Source organism: Python bivittatus, unplaced genomic scaffold (assembly GCF_059951505.1).
Source record: "Python bivittatus isolate LINGU-HERP-01145 unplaced genomic scaffold, Pbiv_v1 ctg000670_np1212, whole genome shotgun sequence".
NCBI lineage: Eukaryota > Metazoa > Chordata > Lepidosauria > Squamata > Pythonidae > Python > Python bivittatus.
Genome location: NW_028277094.1, coordinates 5,578,845 through 5,595,346, shown reverse-complemented (window position 1 = coordinate 5,595,346; position 16,502 = coordinate 5,578,845). Strand labels below are relative to the sequence as shown.

The window sequence follows — 16,502 nt, the reverse complement described above, 5'->3', positions numbered from 1 at the left end:
ATGCACACTGCTTGATTGCTTCCGCTTGATCAATAACAGCTAAGCAAACCTTAATATTTCCATCCAGGACTGAGTGTGATGGAATCCCCTTTGGAGCCAATGGATAATTTCTCTACAAGCAAACATTAGTTTGAGAAGAAAATATTCTCAAAACTACAGATGTTGTAGAAAGGGTTCAAGTTCATTTTTGATTCCTACTACAATGATCTACTCATCCCATAACTGATTCAGTGTCCATCTTAAAATAACTGTACATTCAGTAGACCGTGTGTGCGATTTGATCCTCGGCTAAGCTATGGATGACCCGTCTCTGTCTCTGTCTCTCACACACACATGCGCACACATATATTAACCTTCAGTTATTTCAATTTCAAATTGAGGTAAACCATGATTTAGAAAGGAGTAAAAAGCACAATGATATATGGACATATGACGGAGGAAGGAAAATATCCAAGTGTTTGCATAACTTTGCCATATGCATTTTGCTTTTGCAGAGGAAAACAAGGGATGCAATTACACTCTGATATACCCAAATGAGTGATATATTTAAAAGCTAACATACAACAAACCAGAAGCAGCAGTTCCTGTTCACTGCATTGCACAGTGATGCAATAATTGCACAGTAAAAATCAACTAAGATTGTGGATAACACAGATTAATAGTTTACCATCTGGCTTCAGCTGGAATTTTCAGCCATTCCTACTGAACCCTGCAAAAGATGGAAGGGTTTTCCTGCCCTTTTCACAGGAATGTTTGTGGTGGCTTCTTGTTTAGTGGGGCTTTCATTCCTTACTATTTTCCCCTTGCATTCCAACTGTGGAACAGTATAAGATCCATGGTAGGATTTTATATATAAGTTTTGGTGGAAAATCTACAAATTAAATGAGCTGTATGCATGTCGACAGCTGGCCTGTATGACAGATACTTTCCTCTCTTTCTCATTTAAAGTGATGCAAACCCATGATCCATAGTGATGGACGGCTGCTGCAAATCACATCTTAAAATGCCAATCAGAACTCACCTGCATTAGGTTACCCAAATAGCTTCTCTTCCAATATTGCCATGCATCACTGGTTAAAAGTAAGATGGTTATTATATGCAGTTCAGACTTCTTGAAACTTTACCAAAGTCAGGTTAAAAAAAGAAGGGGGAGGGGGAAACGGTTTGAACCTGCCCAGTAACTATTTCCCTTGAAATGTTCCAATCTTCCTGGAAATCAATGATTTAATCAACATATTTCCTTTATGTGCCATCAAGTCAGTGTTTACTCATAGCAGCCACATAAATAGACTTCTCCAGGATAATATGTCCTCAGCATGACTTTTCAGGCTTCCAACAGTGCCCCCATCACTGCTATGATTGAGTCCACCTGCCTTGCTGCTGGTTGCCCACTTCTTCTCTTTCCTTCCACTTTTTCCAGCAATATAGACTTCCCTAGAGAGCTAGATCTTCTTACAAGTATGTCCAAAATATAATTTGAGCCTGGTCATTTGTGCCTTGAGTGAGAACTCTGGGTTGATTTGTTCTATCAATTTTCTTTTTGTCCATGCCACAAAATCTAGATGTGAGCACGACACCAGCTGATTTCATCATCCTCCTCTGAAAAAATAGGAATGTGTTAATTTGTGACACTTCTTTCATTTATGTGAAAAGGAAGGGGAAAAAAAACTGTGGAGTGATATATAGGCTACTACAAACTTTAGAAGCTTATATGTTGTTATGATAATGGAAACTTAGGGGGAAAAAGAGGTTCAGGGGCATTTTGCACAATCAGTTGGTCTTTTGAGAATCCTTACACCTAGATTTCCCACGTGTAATGCAAGAAGAAGCCATTACTTCTGGTGTTTCTGAATTTCATCTTCTCCCTTGAACAGATCAGGATGAGGATTAGAAATCATGTGTGGTAGTAGGAGAAAAAAAATAGATGCCTTGGGAATTCGATACTGCACAGACTAAATGATAGACGAAGGCTGTACTTTAAGTTTTGATGAAAACCTAGGAAAGTTTTGAAATGAGAAACCTACATCAGTTCATAAAAATGTTCCTTGTCAGTCAGTGCAAACAAGCCCATATGTAACTGCAGAATTACTCAAGATAGAAACAGCTTCACCCCAGTTCTATGGACAGAATAAAAATATTGGTCTCCTTGATGAAATTGGGCCCCTATTATGAAGAGATGGGCAATGTAGAATAAACAGTGCCTTCTTTTGTGTTCCATTAAAAATTCTCACCCTTCCAATATAAATTGAAGCAATAATAGTACAATCTCTCTAAATAGGGATGGCTATAATCCAATCAGCTCTGGATTATATGTAAACCATAGGAGATGGCAAGGTAAAAGAACAGAACAAGGGTACCACCTTATCAAAACAAGCATAAAATAAGCTTTACTATATTTTAATAGCACACATTTTGTAAAAATAGCTTTGGGTGGCTACAGAGTGCCTTCTGGTAAAAGGGTTGGCATTTAATTAATTTAAATTAATTGATACCTTATTTATCTACCTTTTCTTTGGAAAATAGATATATCATGGATGAGAAAGACAGTTTTCTCTGATGTGGAAGTTGATGGTTTCTGAAGGGATTCCTTTAAAAATAAATCTGCTTTGACACTGAGTTTCCTAGTCATCTTTTCTGAAGTTTCTTCAGAGCAGGTGGGACTGGAAAGACAGACACAAATCTCCATGAGTTCTGATGCAGAAAAGGAATGACACCATTACAAAATTCTACTGGTTGCTGAGTATCAGAATGCAAGTTATATTTATAATTTTTTTTTTTTAAAATGGGGTGCCTTTTTCTCCTGCTCACTATACATAAAAGGCTAAAAGGAATTCTCTTTTGGGATGGATTTAGTTTCCATCTGCCTTGTTTTGGCAAAGACCTGATGTAACATCATGGGGGTTATTTTCGACGATGTGAGAACTAACTCTTCATAATTTCCATAGGATTATAAACTGCAAATTTATGCACACTTATCCATGACTATCTATGCATAGAACTGGACTTGAAATGACTAATCCAATAGATCCAATAGATCTATTTATACTTAATGCTACTAACTGGGGTGTCAACAAATGCTAAATGCCATTCTTCCTGCTCCCATTTTACAACAGAAGAACCAGTTCTTGCTTCCTAAACCTACTCTCCCTAAATCTGTTTTTGTGTAATGTGAATGCTTCTGTCGCTGTCTGATCCCTGTGCTGAAGTCTTGAATCACATACGGCATTTGACTCCTTAAACTTCTCAGCATTCAAGCATCTAGAGCATATGAAGCATGCCATGCCAGTTATTTGTCAATTGTCTTCATAATTTTGGCTATGCTTTTTTTCAAATAAAGGATTTGCAGCTAATTTGATTCTTTGAAGATAATTGCATCTGGAAGAGGCAGCACATATCTTTGGCTTGCCAGTTTGAAAGGGTTTATGTATCATCTCACAACTTCTAATTCATTACCTCTGATATTTCGGAACAGCTGGAACTGAAGCACTATAGGAACTTTCACAAGTACACAGACACTGTGCCTTTTTATTCTGATGTTCTCTTATCTTCTTTCCTAATTAAGCATTTGCATGGAAAATGTAAAGAGGGGACAAGGTTTTCCCTAATGCCCTGAGACCTCATAAGCGGATCCCAAATATTTCCCCAAGTATTACTATGACTGTAGCATTGAATTCCATGCAGATGCTAACAGCATTATTTTCCCCCTCAAACTGCTTTAAAAAAATGCATATTTGCAGCAGGTGACAGAAGGTTGAGGAGCTGTCTGTCACCTGAAACACTTCCTGGGATAGCAGTTGGAGAATGCAGTGGAGGAGGCCTTTTTCTGAGTGCTTATATTAGCAGAAAAGTTAGGTATCCCCCTCATTCCTCATCCTCCTCACCATCTCTCTGACTTCCCTACTAACATATAATAGGCATAAAATAAGCATTCACCTTAAGTTAAATGTGTGCCACTTGGTCTGCTTTCCCTATGTAGCAATGTTGTTCTACTTTTGTTAACAACTAGCTTACTGGGGGAAAGTAAAATACAGTGTGCATATAGGGCAGCTTTGTAATGATAACCAAAACTGCCATCAGCTAAGGACTTAGTGCGATTTACCTTCCATCAGCTGAGACATCACGGAGATATGTTGTAGGAGAAGAGCCATGTTAGTCTCTAGTAGCCAAAAATCAGGAGTCTGGTAGCCCCTTTTTTAACCAACACATTTTATTAAAAGGCATAAACTTTTTGAACTAAAGCTCACTGGATCAAATGCACACAGGGAAATGTTCAGCACATCTTTCTGAATCTTAGATGTCACTGGTGAAAGAGTAAGGTGGAAATATTGAGGAGCCACTAAATCAGGGTTTGATAACCTCTTTTTTTTTTTCCCTACTGAGACCTACTTTCCTCAGGGAAAATAGTTTGAATGATACTCTCTTTTTAAATTTTTCTAGCACTTCCTCTCTCTCCTAAGAGGGACAGATAACCAGAGGTCTAAACTCATCTTTTGCAGACGGTTTTTGGAATTTGATCAAATGTCAATTAGCCTGAAGGCCACACGGATATAGTCTTGTATGAGTAATTTCTAAACCAGGCATGATGACTGAAGGGTGAGGGGACAAGGTAAAAGTTATGCTGTACTTTTCTGCCTCTTAACTCATTTGGCTGGCTTCCCATCTTCACACTTATACCAGCCAGACTAACACTGTCAGTGACCTTCTCCCATTCTGAAGTGGAGAGTGTATTCACCTGGTTGGGAAGAGTCAGTCCTCTTTCACCTTGCATTGAGATGTTTTGGAAAGCTTAGCAGATAGCGTGAACCCATTTTGGTTCCCTTTGCCAATCCTTATTGTCTTCATTGCTGTGAATTGGTCTGGCTAGCTCTCAGTTTTCCAAGCGACATCAGGCTTACAGAATGCTTACAAACCAGAGTCCCTGATGGATCTCATGGGATCTTTTTTGCAGCAGGCAGTAACAATACATCAAACCCATTTAGAATCAGCAGGAGCCTCAATCTTCACTGCCAGACTGAGTCCCATCCTCCTATTTACTTGCAACACACAAGCTTTGATCTTTCTATCACTGCAATGCAGGAGCTTCGATAGAAAGCTTGGATACACATTGTCAGAACTGGGGGCCTTTGCCAAGGGAAGTCAAGATTTCAAAAGACTTTATGCTCTGAACAGAATTATTCATTTGGGGGGCTGTCCATCTGCTTTCACCATGGAGTGCTGATACCACCCAAAGAGTAACTGGCTCTTGTTTATTTCACTAGCTCGGCTAATGATTGCCAAAGGCGTTGGGAGAATCAGCAAGGTGACTCTCATTAAGAAGACAAATCACTTTCCCTCCCCTATAATTTTCATTTGATTGCATATTGGTGTGGCTATAATGGAACAGTAATTTCCAAACATATTAGGAGCAGATTGTGCCTTTAGGCAAAGCCCTGAAAAAGGTGATGTTAAATGTACATAATCCAAGGGGGGAAAATGGGAGTGCCTTAGTGCAACTTTGGACAACAGATCATTTCAGAACTCCCTCTCTTTTAATATCCTATTCCAAACTTCCATTGAAAGCATTATTTAACAGTGTGCACTTGGCTCCACGTAAGATGCAAGCATATAGGAACCGACAGAAGTGTTTACAATCTACTTATGATGGTGCAAGGGATCCAAATATGATAAAGAAAGGTGAGACCGAGAATCAGAATGGAGGCTAGGTAAGGATCAGAAAAGTTTCTGTAAGCAGGATCAGATGGATGGGGTGTGTGAGAGAAGATCATTCAAGGAGACCAAGGAGGAAATAACTCTAAATGTTATGCCGTCCAAAGGAAAAACAACCTACATGTAAAATCTAATATTTATTTGTGGGGAAAAGGGCAATTTTGTTTTTTTATCCCATTTCTATTGATAATTGAACTATCTGGTATTTCTGCACCAATACCATGTGAAAGTATAAAGGGAAATTATAAATATTTACAGCATTTATTTGTTTCACTTTCTGATAGGGAAATGACACATACTATACTATTTGTACCATTTTTTTCTGCTTTGGCTTGCAAACTAACTGCAAAGTAATGGTCCATCAGTGTTATCTCCTACTTTGGCAATGTTATATATTTGAGTGATTGATTTTGTGGTCAAAGGTAATAAACATACCAGAAATACTTTCTCCTATCAGTTAATAAAGTGAGGCATTATTCAACTTATCTTTAAAAAAAAATGCTCATAAAACAGAGTTTCTTTGGTATTGCTTTCTCCCCAGGGAGTTGTAGAGCATGGATTGGGTTTTTCTCCTTAGGAGAGTTTGGATCTTATAGTAACATTAAAAATCAGAATTTGCTGCATGAATATTCGCCAATGGAGGGATTGGAGAGATCTTACAGTTGAACTGCATTGTTCTTGTCTAGATGATCTCTTTCTGCAGCATGATCACTTTATCCTTCTTGACATCATTATGTCTGCTGTGAAGAAAGAGGAGGGTCCTGCTGGGCTCCATCATAATAACATGTAATGTTCATCTTCAATTTAATTGTGATTTAAGAAATCTCTGCTCATTTTCAGAAAGCCTGATCTATAATTTACTAGCATCAATCCAGCAAAAGAGCCAAAAGCTTGAATGGAGGGATGCAGCCCTTAAAACTCTTAAATAAAGATTAGTGTGAAGTTTAACAATCTACCATAGAAGCATCTGTGAAATCTCATGGAAGGCTTTGTTAAACCTCCTTTTGAGCCTTCCTTATCATGTTAGTCATTCTACCTCCCACCTTACCCTACTGCTAACTATTATTTTCTTCAGACCTAAATCCATACTATATTGAGAGGTAACTGAATATATTGAAGAGCAAAAAGATGTGATTACCCCCCCCCCATGAAGATATCTCAGAGGATTCAATCTCATTATATTGTGTTCACTGAACCTCTTGAGGATCCTGCTATAAGCTTGCTTGCTAGAAGTGATGTTTTTATGTTATGAGAGAGATAATTTCAATATAAAAAGGTTGCTATTGGCTACAGCAGTGGATATATTCTTTGGTTAAATTTTCAGCTGTGAAGATGAGTCAGGATGAAGGAAGAGGTCCCTAACTATTGCTGATCAGATGAAATCCTTTACTGGAAAGTCTGCACAGGAAGAAAAATCCTACGGAAATGATAAATATAAAAAAATCCTACCTAGGTTATGCATCTTGTAGAAGTCACCCAGTGCTGAGATTTATTTAGGACAATAAGTGAGTTGTGTATCAAACTGGGCAAATATAGAACATTCCACATAGGGCTTTAGCGTCAACCCCATGATCACATGGTGGTGTCCTCTATGGATGGTTGAGCCAAGGTCTCCAGTGCAGTGCAGCTCAAAAATGCCGTTTTGTGATTTGCCTAGAACAATGTTTCACAACCTTGGCAACTTTAAGATGTGTGAACTTCAACTCCCAGAGTTGACTGGGGAATTCTGAGAATTGAAGTCTGCACATCCTAAAGGAGCCAAGGTTGAGAAACATTGGCCTAGAGACTCTATACTGCTCCTGATAACAATGGAAGAAGCACCTATCTGCAAAATTACAATACTATGCCATTATCTTAACTTTCATTTATATGTAAGAGAAATGATGTCTTGATGGCTCTGCTGCCAGTAATTCACGTTCTGTTTGCAAAATGACCAAATATACATGCAGCACATTGAAAAATAGGAAGATAAGCTATTTACCCCCTCCCCCCCCCCCGCCTGCATGAAGAGTAGGAAATGGGATTTTTGTTATTCCAGGAGCTACCATAGCCCAAGGAGCAGAGCAGTAACAGAATAACGATTTTTGCACTCTGTTATTGATTGGTTGAAGTGAGTGCTAACTGGCTTATGTTGTTCTGTGCTTATAGTCATATCCCAAAGTGAAAACAATCACACATCCAGCTTCAAAATCTTTTGAAGGGAATGAGAAATGAAAATAGTTTTATGTAAAAGTGTCCATAAAGAGCTCTGAATGGAGTTTGGAGGAATATTCCAAATAAATGTTAGAAGTAATGTTTGTGCAAGTACCCCAGATTCCTGTGAGTATCTGAATGTGGGAGAAAAAAAAAATTAAAATGCCCAAAATGGTTGGCCAAATTTAGCCTGGCTTTCAGTCTCTCTACATTTATTTAATGAATGTTCTAATTAAGTAAGGAGAAAGAAAGTTAAAAAAAAATCCATAGGTCTGAAGAACATGTTTTATGTGCAAATATCTATAATGCATATTCAATCCTCAACATTTCTAAGTGGGTTTTGAAAAATTACTGCCTTAAAACTTAGAAGAACAGCTGTATGTCCATGTCAAGAATGGTGGATAGAAAAAAAACAGTGTTTTGATCTAGCCTAAGTCAACCTCTTAAGAGTAATGTCTGTTAAGGACTTACCTAAACACCACGCTGCTTTTTGTCTTATCAGTCAATGGGTTGATGAAGAATGGTTTGCATGTAATGGAAAGTCAATTTGGGTGTCAGAACAGAGAAAAATTGACACAAAGCAACATGGTTTCCTCCCTCCGCCCCCCAAAAGTCCTGTTTCTTCCTCCTGAAGTTTGATTAGGAATAGGATCTGCTGAGTGTTTAACTCCTTAGTCTCAGCCTATAAGGTAGACTTTGTCAACTTTTGCTTTAAGCATAAGTTGGCAATCACTTTCCCTTACTGAAATGGCTACAGATGACCTGGCTACTGTTGCTTTTGACAAATGTCTCCAATTAAGGATAGTACATGGTGCTACAACCATGTGAATTGAACTTAGGTGTCTTCAGGGAGATCTGTGACCTTCAAATCAACATCAAGGGCTTTGCTGTGTCTCCCCCTACTGATAAGAAAGGACTTTCTTAGTTAAATCACCTATGAAATTCCCTCCCCTGATGCCTCCTTTAAAGCGTCCTTATTCACATTCTCTTTCAAGAAACACAAAAAGTGTTGTTGATCTTTTGATAATTAATAATGTTTTTAAAGTAGAATGGTAGAATGATAATTTCATGTTAGTCATCTTTTCAGGAAGGGCTCTTTAACCAAAAGATTAAATAAATGATATCCTTCAGCTCTCTAAGAGCGATATTGATTCTTCAATTAAGCTTATTTATTTACTTATGGGTTTTTTTTCTCCCCAGACACCAAGCACAACTAGAAGGACAGTATACGGTACCACACACTTTTACAGATGAGCGTGCAACAGTTGAATACAGAGATGAAGGACAAAGGATACTTTTGTGCAGAAATGTGATGCATGAGTACTCTAAACATTTCCTTCAGTTAGAAGCATCCCTAAGGCATGCAATTTGAGCCTGTAAAGCTTTTTTTTTATGTAAATAAATAGATTATCATTTCACTCTTATGTAAGTTGTCTCCTTCCCTGCCTAGTAGTGACTGCAGGCAGACAGAATTTGCAATTTATGTGTTTTATGGCATCATTTAATTGGTGGATCAGAAGGGAACAATAAGCATATTTCTGAACAAACAAACAGAACATTAATGATAGATGACCCTTGGCAAAGCAGTTTCAGATGGAGAAGAGGCTGGTGAGGCTAGGCTGCCTCAGCAGAATGGTTCTGAGTCATGTCCTGCCCACGGTGATGAGTATTTGGTCAGTCACAAGAATTAGTAGCTCAAAAAGATATGACGGAGTGGCTTGTAGAAATCATTTCCACTGTGGGGAAAAATTACTTCAAATAACCTTAACTTTTGCAATATTTGGTGAATGTTCCCATGACGTTGTCTCACAGTACCATATCCTGAGTGTTTCTAGATAAAAAGAAAAAAAGACATATTTGTGTCTTCCAAAACGATTCATTCTACAGGATATCTACCATTAGTCCATGTTTACAATGGGTGGATTCCACATGGAGAAGGTCTTTATTCTGAGGCCATCCTATTTTATTTTATTTATTTCCCAATCTCTGTTCAAGATGCCAGAGTTCCTAACGAAGCCTGAGATATAAAAACAATACAGTTCAACAGCAAGTGTATTCCTGAATTCTCTTTAAAGAAACAAGTACACAACCAGTTACAACCAGATACCGTTTCAAACTACCCATCAGGAGCAAACACCATTAAAAAGCCATTAAAAGACAGATTTCATTTTAAAACAAGGAAAGGCCATTCGTATGGGGTCAAGCAGATTTTCTCAAGAGGAAAATATACAGAGAAGGTCCACTGCTAAAAAGGTCTAAGTGAGTAATATCTTCAAACATGTCTATAAAATAGTGACAGTTTTATACAGGTACAGACATCCTTCAAATAATCTGGACTTGAATTATTTAGGACTTTGAAAATCAAAGCCTGTGTTTCGTACTAGGCCAAGGAATGCATTGGCACAGTGTCATAGGATTTCAGTAATCTAAAAGCTTAGCCTCCATGTAACCTAGATGACTGAATCCTGAACCAAGATTTCTAGTTCCTAAGATTATTAACCATGGCTGGTGTGGGTCTTCCGGGCTGTGTGGCCGTGGTCTTGAAGTTTTGTTTCCTAACGTTTCGCCAGCACCTGTGACTGGCATCTTCAGAGTGCAGGAGCACAGACAGGAGCAGAGAGAACTGCTCCTGTCTGTGCTCCTGCACTCTGAAGATGCCGGTCACAGGTGCTGGCGAAACGTTAGGAAACAAAACTTCAAGAACATGGCCACAGAGCCCGGAAGACCCACACCAGCCATCGTATGCTGGCCATGAAAGCCTCCGACAATACATTATTAACCATTTTCAAAGGTATTCAGTAAGTAGAATGCTATTTAGTGATCTGTTCTGGATGTAACCCAAACACATATAATCAGATCCTTGGTTCCCCACAAACATTGTCTCAGATCTTACAGGGCAATGTGTCCCATACAAGGTGAACCCATCTATTTCATGGGTAAAAGACAGAACTAAAATTCCTATCCACTGGTTTCAGCATAGCCTAATACTCTCTAATGTTTCATGTTAGTTGTCAAACAAAATGAGAACAAAACGTAGCTTTACAGAATATCCTCCAATAAAAAAAATCATGGAGTAGAGAAGTTCCCCAATTTCCACTGACTTTTTGCTGAAAATGGATAAAAACGGATGGTGATTTCTGGATTAACCAATTAAAAGCGGCTGTATATGGGGAGAAGGGAACTACATTATGTAATTTTGAAGGGGAAATGGTACCAAGTATGTCTATAACTGCTGTAAAGAAGACCAGAAGTATCTTTTTTTTTCTTCCCTTTCTATTCTTTTCAACACTTTTTTCTTTATCTTTCTTTCCTACTTTTCTTCTATATTTTTGTGTTTATTTTCTTAACTTTCTGTGTGTGTGTGTGTGTGTGTGTGTGTGTACACACACACACACACACAGGGGTAAGGGGATTTTTATTCATGTGTGTGTGTGTTTATATGGGTGATATGTATATTCCTCATACCCAGCTCAGCCAAAGTATTGTGAAGAAGACCATGATCAGACTCTAAATTTGCCTTGCCTTCCTAGCTTGGGTGATATCTTCCCCTCCTCCATATAGTAGCTCCGTTCATGGAAGCCACTTACCTACAGTTAGCTGAACCATAGTTACTCAGTTATTAGCATGACACATAGAACCATAAATGATCAACATAACTAGGTTCATGTAACATGTAGGCTAAAATGTGGTTAGCTAACTTGTGATTCAGTGACTCATGCTAACACATCCTCTGTTTTTGTGAAAGTATCTCTGGGCCTTATTTTTCACAAGGTTTGTAAACAGATTTTAAGTAAGGGTCAAACTAGAGCCTTTTAAATGTGTTGGGTAGAACTCAACCTAGTCTTCTTTGGCCCTAACTGGTAAAATTAGCACTTAAAAGGATATAGAATTCCATTATCTTTCATTATGAATATAATGACCCTTTCACTGTGTGAATGTCGAAGAAAACCACTTCTGTGAATGCTCTTATGGAGCCTTATTTCTTCTGTGCTCTCCAAGCATCCATGCTCAATCTGTTTGCCAGTTACCCTTGTAGGTTATTTCAAAGTGCTATAGTTTTAAAAAGTTACTTGAGATTTAGTTAAGCATGCCATTATGAGAGCTTGATTTCTGCTAACATCCATGCTTCACTGCCAGGGAAATTTTTATTGGTCCCAGGATTGGGGCTCAGGGAGCTGTAACCATGCTGTTGAAGCTATAATGTACCATTCAGATCAAAATCAATCATAGCATCTTCATCTCATTATGGATTTAATTTTCTTCTGTGTATTAAGCTTAAATGTCAGATGGCTGAGAACATAAACAAAGGAACAGTGGTTCTCCTGTTTCATGAGATCAGAAGCCAACAGTTCTTTGTGGTGGGAGTGAGCCTCTGCAGGTGTGTGAAAGAATAAGAAAGCTGGAGGCTTGATCGCTTTGAATCAAACCACAAAAACACACAAATCCTTTAGTTCCATTGATTTCCAGTAGACTGTTACTACTGTTGGCGATGAAGGGGAACGAGTACTTCTCCATACCTTTAGAAGAGAATTTAAATGTTGTCCTGCAAAGGAGACTCTATGTGTGATGTGGTAGATTTCTAATCTTTGGCCAGGATGCTGCACAGAAATGAAAACACAATTCAATTTCTGGAAGGCTAATTCCAACTTAGATCCAGAACTGAACGGTGAAGAGAATTGAATGTAGACATCCCCCTGGATTTCAGGTGAAGGACATTTAGAATCATATAGTGTGGAGTGGGCTTCTTGGACCTGGACCTATGTCATCCAGCCTGCAAGGCCTTACTTCTTGTAGTGATCCCTCTATATCTGTCCTTCAGGACTGTGTGAATATTACCATTTAATCCCATCCCCAGAAGATGGGCAGTTAATCTTCAAAGCCAATTCAGACACCAGATGTTATGAAACCGTCCCATGCAAGCCACTTTCTCAGAGTGAGAAACTTATAGTACCAGAAAGAACTGCTGTAAATAACTGCTTTTCCCTTGGTTGGTGATTTTAGTTCTGCACTGAAGCATATAATGTCTTCTAGAAAAGAATTTTTCTGGGAATTTTTGTTTCCACTCTGGTTTCCATTATATCAGCTACAAGTTTGTCTGTAGAGTCCTATTTCCACATCAGTTTGTGCTTTTGTCCAAGAATGCATGGATATTTGTATGAAATGTCTTGTTCATTTCTCCAAATATTCAGATTCTACATTTACTGTTTTTGGCATGCTGGAGTTTTGCAGACACGTTTTCCCATTAAAAAATATACACACGTGCATGATTTGTGCTCTCAATTCGTTATGTTTTAGTGGCCGACTGACCTAAAACATTATAGGAGCTTCACATACTTGCGTGGCCAAGTGTTTTGAGTTGTTTATATTTGGCAAGTCCTAAATTGATATATTTAGGTAAGCATTTTATCAGATGATAGTCTAATTCACTTTACACTGCTTCCAGGAAGTGCAAAATCTCCTTGGAATACCAACAGATTAGTTCCATAAAAAGAGGAACCCCCAATCATTTTCAAGAAATGTCCTCAATGAAGTGTCCACTATCTATGTGTTATAAAGAACATTTATCTGGGATACTTTTCATAAATTATTACTGCTATCATTATTGTTGGTTGCACAGTCAGCCAGATGTTTAGACTGGATTTGGCATTTTTATCCACCTATCAAGTCCTTCCCAAGGACCCAGAATAGGCAGATTATGTTGTTTGATGGTGTTAAAAGTATCATCACAGGATATAAGGTGTTCCAAGTAAAGCTGCCTTTTGCAACTGACTGATGGTGATTTTGTCAATGCCGATGGTCTTCAAGTGGTACTCCAGATGTTTTGGGATTGCACCCAAGGAGCCTATTACTATTGCTACTATCTTTGCTTTCTTTTGCCACAGTCGTTCTATTTCTATTTGCAGGTCTTTGTATTTTGTGATTTTTCTCCAGTTCTTTCTCTTCTATTCTGCTGTCTCCAGGTATTGCAAAGTCCACTATCCAGACTTTTTTGTCTTTCTTATCATCAGTTGTTAAATCTGGGGTGTTGTGTGGCAGGTGCTTGTCTGTTTGAATTCTAAAATCCCAGAACGCTTTAGCTTCTTCATTTCCTATTACTTTGTCTATTTTGTGGCCCAACAGTTCTTGCTTGCAGGCAAATGGTATTTCTTGCAGATATTCCAATGCACCATTTTTGCTACTTTGTCATGCCGTTGTTTGTACTCAGTCTGTTGTTGTTGCTATTATTGTTGGTCACACAGTCAGCCAGTTGTTTAGACTGGATTTGGCCTTTTTGTCCACCTATTGAGTCCTTCCCAAGGATGATGATGATGATGATGATGATGATGATGATGATGATGATGATGATGATAATGATAATGATGATGATGATATACTCTGTGTGTGTGTGTGCATGTGTGTGTGTTCACCCTTATATCTCACCTTTTTTCTAAACCTTTCAGCTAACGTGCCTTTGGCTGATTTAAATCCTAGGCAATGCCCTTCAGGAAGTCAGGAAAACATTTGCTGTTTTCCAAGTCTATGATTCCACCATATAAAGTGCTTTAAAAAGAGGTTGAAGCTACTTTCTGGTGTCAGAGAGGGGAGGGAACAGCATAGTGTTTGCCATTCACTGCATGCTCTGTGTCTGGGTGAGGACCTGCAATATACTGACACAAGACTTTAGTGAAGACACTCTAGAGGCTGTGGTGGCACCTGGGTCCCTGGGCTCATCAAATCCAGGGCATTTATAGGCGGAATTGAACAATCATTATGTACATTAGCAGGTTTTTGCAAGGTGGCTGGAAAATGAGATCTAATTTCGCTGGGGAAAGAAACAGCCTGCCTCAGCAAGAGAAATGGTTTCCAAACAACATCGATTCATTTCAGCATGGAGTATTTTCAAATTCCATTCTCATTCATTTATTTATTTCTAAATAGGGACCAGCCATGGATTCAGGATTCTGTAAGGTGGAAGGTCAATCAGCTATTAAGTTCCACTTCATTTCCCAAACACTGTTGCTCTTCATTAAAGACACTTTCTTTTATTTTTTTTTCCAGGGCATGTAGTAAAACAACAACAAGAACAATCGCTGTGATTCTGTATATAGATGTGCCTGAGGGAACTGTGACCATATCTTCATCGCTCTATTTTTGTTTTTATCGATGGCTGATAAATTTGGAGAGAGCCCTCAAAGTGGAAAAGAAAATTAACTTTCTCCCTTGCCCACTATCATTCTGCAGCCAGATCCAGAGGGGTTTTGTTTGTACGTGTGTCTATCCATCTGTGTGTATATCAACATATATTCAGAAATTATGTCTCAAAGCATTTCATGACATCCTTTGTGTTGTTTCTGCTGTTTATAAATCATACAAGTCCCTGAAGCAACCACCTTTTCATTTTAAACGAAAGAATTTGATTCCTTGGTTTGCATGCTTAGAAAGGATGTCCTGACATTTAGATGAATCCAAAAACACCAGTTGAAGGAGCAGATCTGAAGCTGGCCAACATGGATTGCCGTCTTGCAGTTGGAGGATTTTCTTTTCTACAAGAAAAATAGGGCATGGACAGCAGTAAAGAAACTCTAGTCCACAACCCTACAATTCTTATGACTGCACTAATTCTCTCAGATATTTTTTTTCCACAATTGTAAATCAAATCTCTCTGTGTTAGTCTCTGAAGTAACTAACCACAGATACTTTCCTCTGTCTCTCTCTTTCCTCTCAAAAGCATTCAAAAGATGTGGGAAGGCCTCAGACACCATTAAAAGAGACAAGTCTAGAGCCGTGGACCCAACCACCGGTAAGCAAGAACATTTAATTTAATTATATGTTGCTTATGCTTTCCTGGAAAAGGATATGGAATTCAAATGCTTCAGTTTGAAACATGCATGAATGCACTGGACTAACCCAGTGGCAAAGGTTCATGGGAATCATATTTTGAGACATTTGAAGCACACCAAGCTGTACCCTCTTATCCATAGAAGATGATATGTTATATTATAAACCACCATGATAGAAAGCTCTCCTGAATGTTGTGCTTATAGATTGAAGACATTTTTCCTTAAATCTTATTCCCCAAAAATAGTGTTAATGAAGAAATCTATCTCTTTGAATGATTTTTTTTTTTTAAGTATTTATTTGGGAAAGCATTAGGCAAACTGTCTTCCGTAGCCTTCTTCTCCAGTTATTTTGGGCTACAGCATTCCTACTCACTGAAATCCTCACAGGGACTGATGGTTGAGTAGACTATCTGTTATATAGGTTATCTTTAACCTACTACATGTCAGCAGGAGATTATGCCATCAAAGATTATTCCACAGTTATGAGGATCTTAGAAAATCTTCTAGTGGTGCCCTACATTGATGGAAGTTTCTCCAGAGAAGCAGACATTCATTAAAAAGTATTTTTGTTCACTTACCCACTATGGCCTGGAGAGATATGTTGTTAGGAGAGTTATATAACACTTAGATCCATATATCTGGCATGGGGAGTAGGCTAAAGAAGCATATTACTGAGTCCTGCTTCACCACAGAGATGGGGAAAAAATCAAATAATTGATTTCTTTCATACATATGTTAGCTCTGTACAGGCAGTATTAATACCTCCCCTTAAAAAAAGTTAAT

The 16,502-nt window shown here is 38.4% G+C and overlaps 1 protein-coding gene across 2 annotated transcripts in view; it reads left to right on the top strand.

Annotated features, from left to right (window-relative positions):
- Positions 1-16,502, top strand: part of PCDH11X (protocadherin 11 X-linked) — a 552,416-nt gene that overhangs the window by 278,140 nt on the left and 257,774 nt on the right. For both annotated transcript variants that reach the window (XM_088151587.1, XM_088151586.1), the window contains one exon: positions 15,608-15,679. In XM_088151587.1, the coding sequence (XP_088007713.1) occupies positions 15,608-15,679 (72 nt within the window). The remainder of the gene's footprint in view (positions 1-15,607; positions 15,680-16,502) is intronic.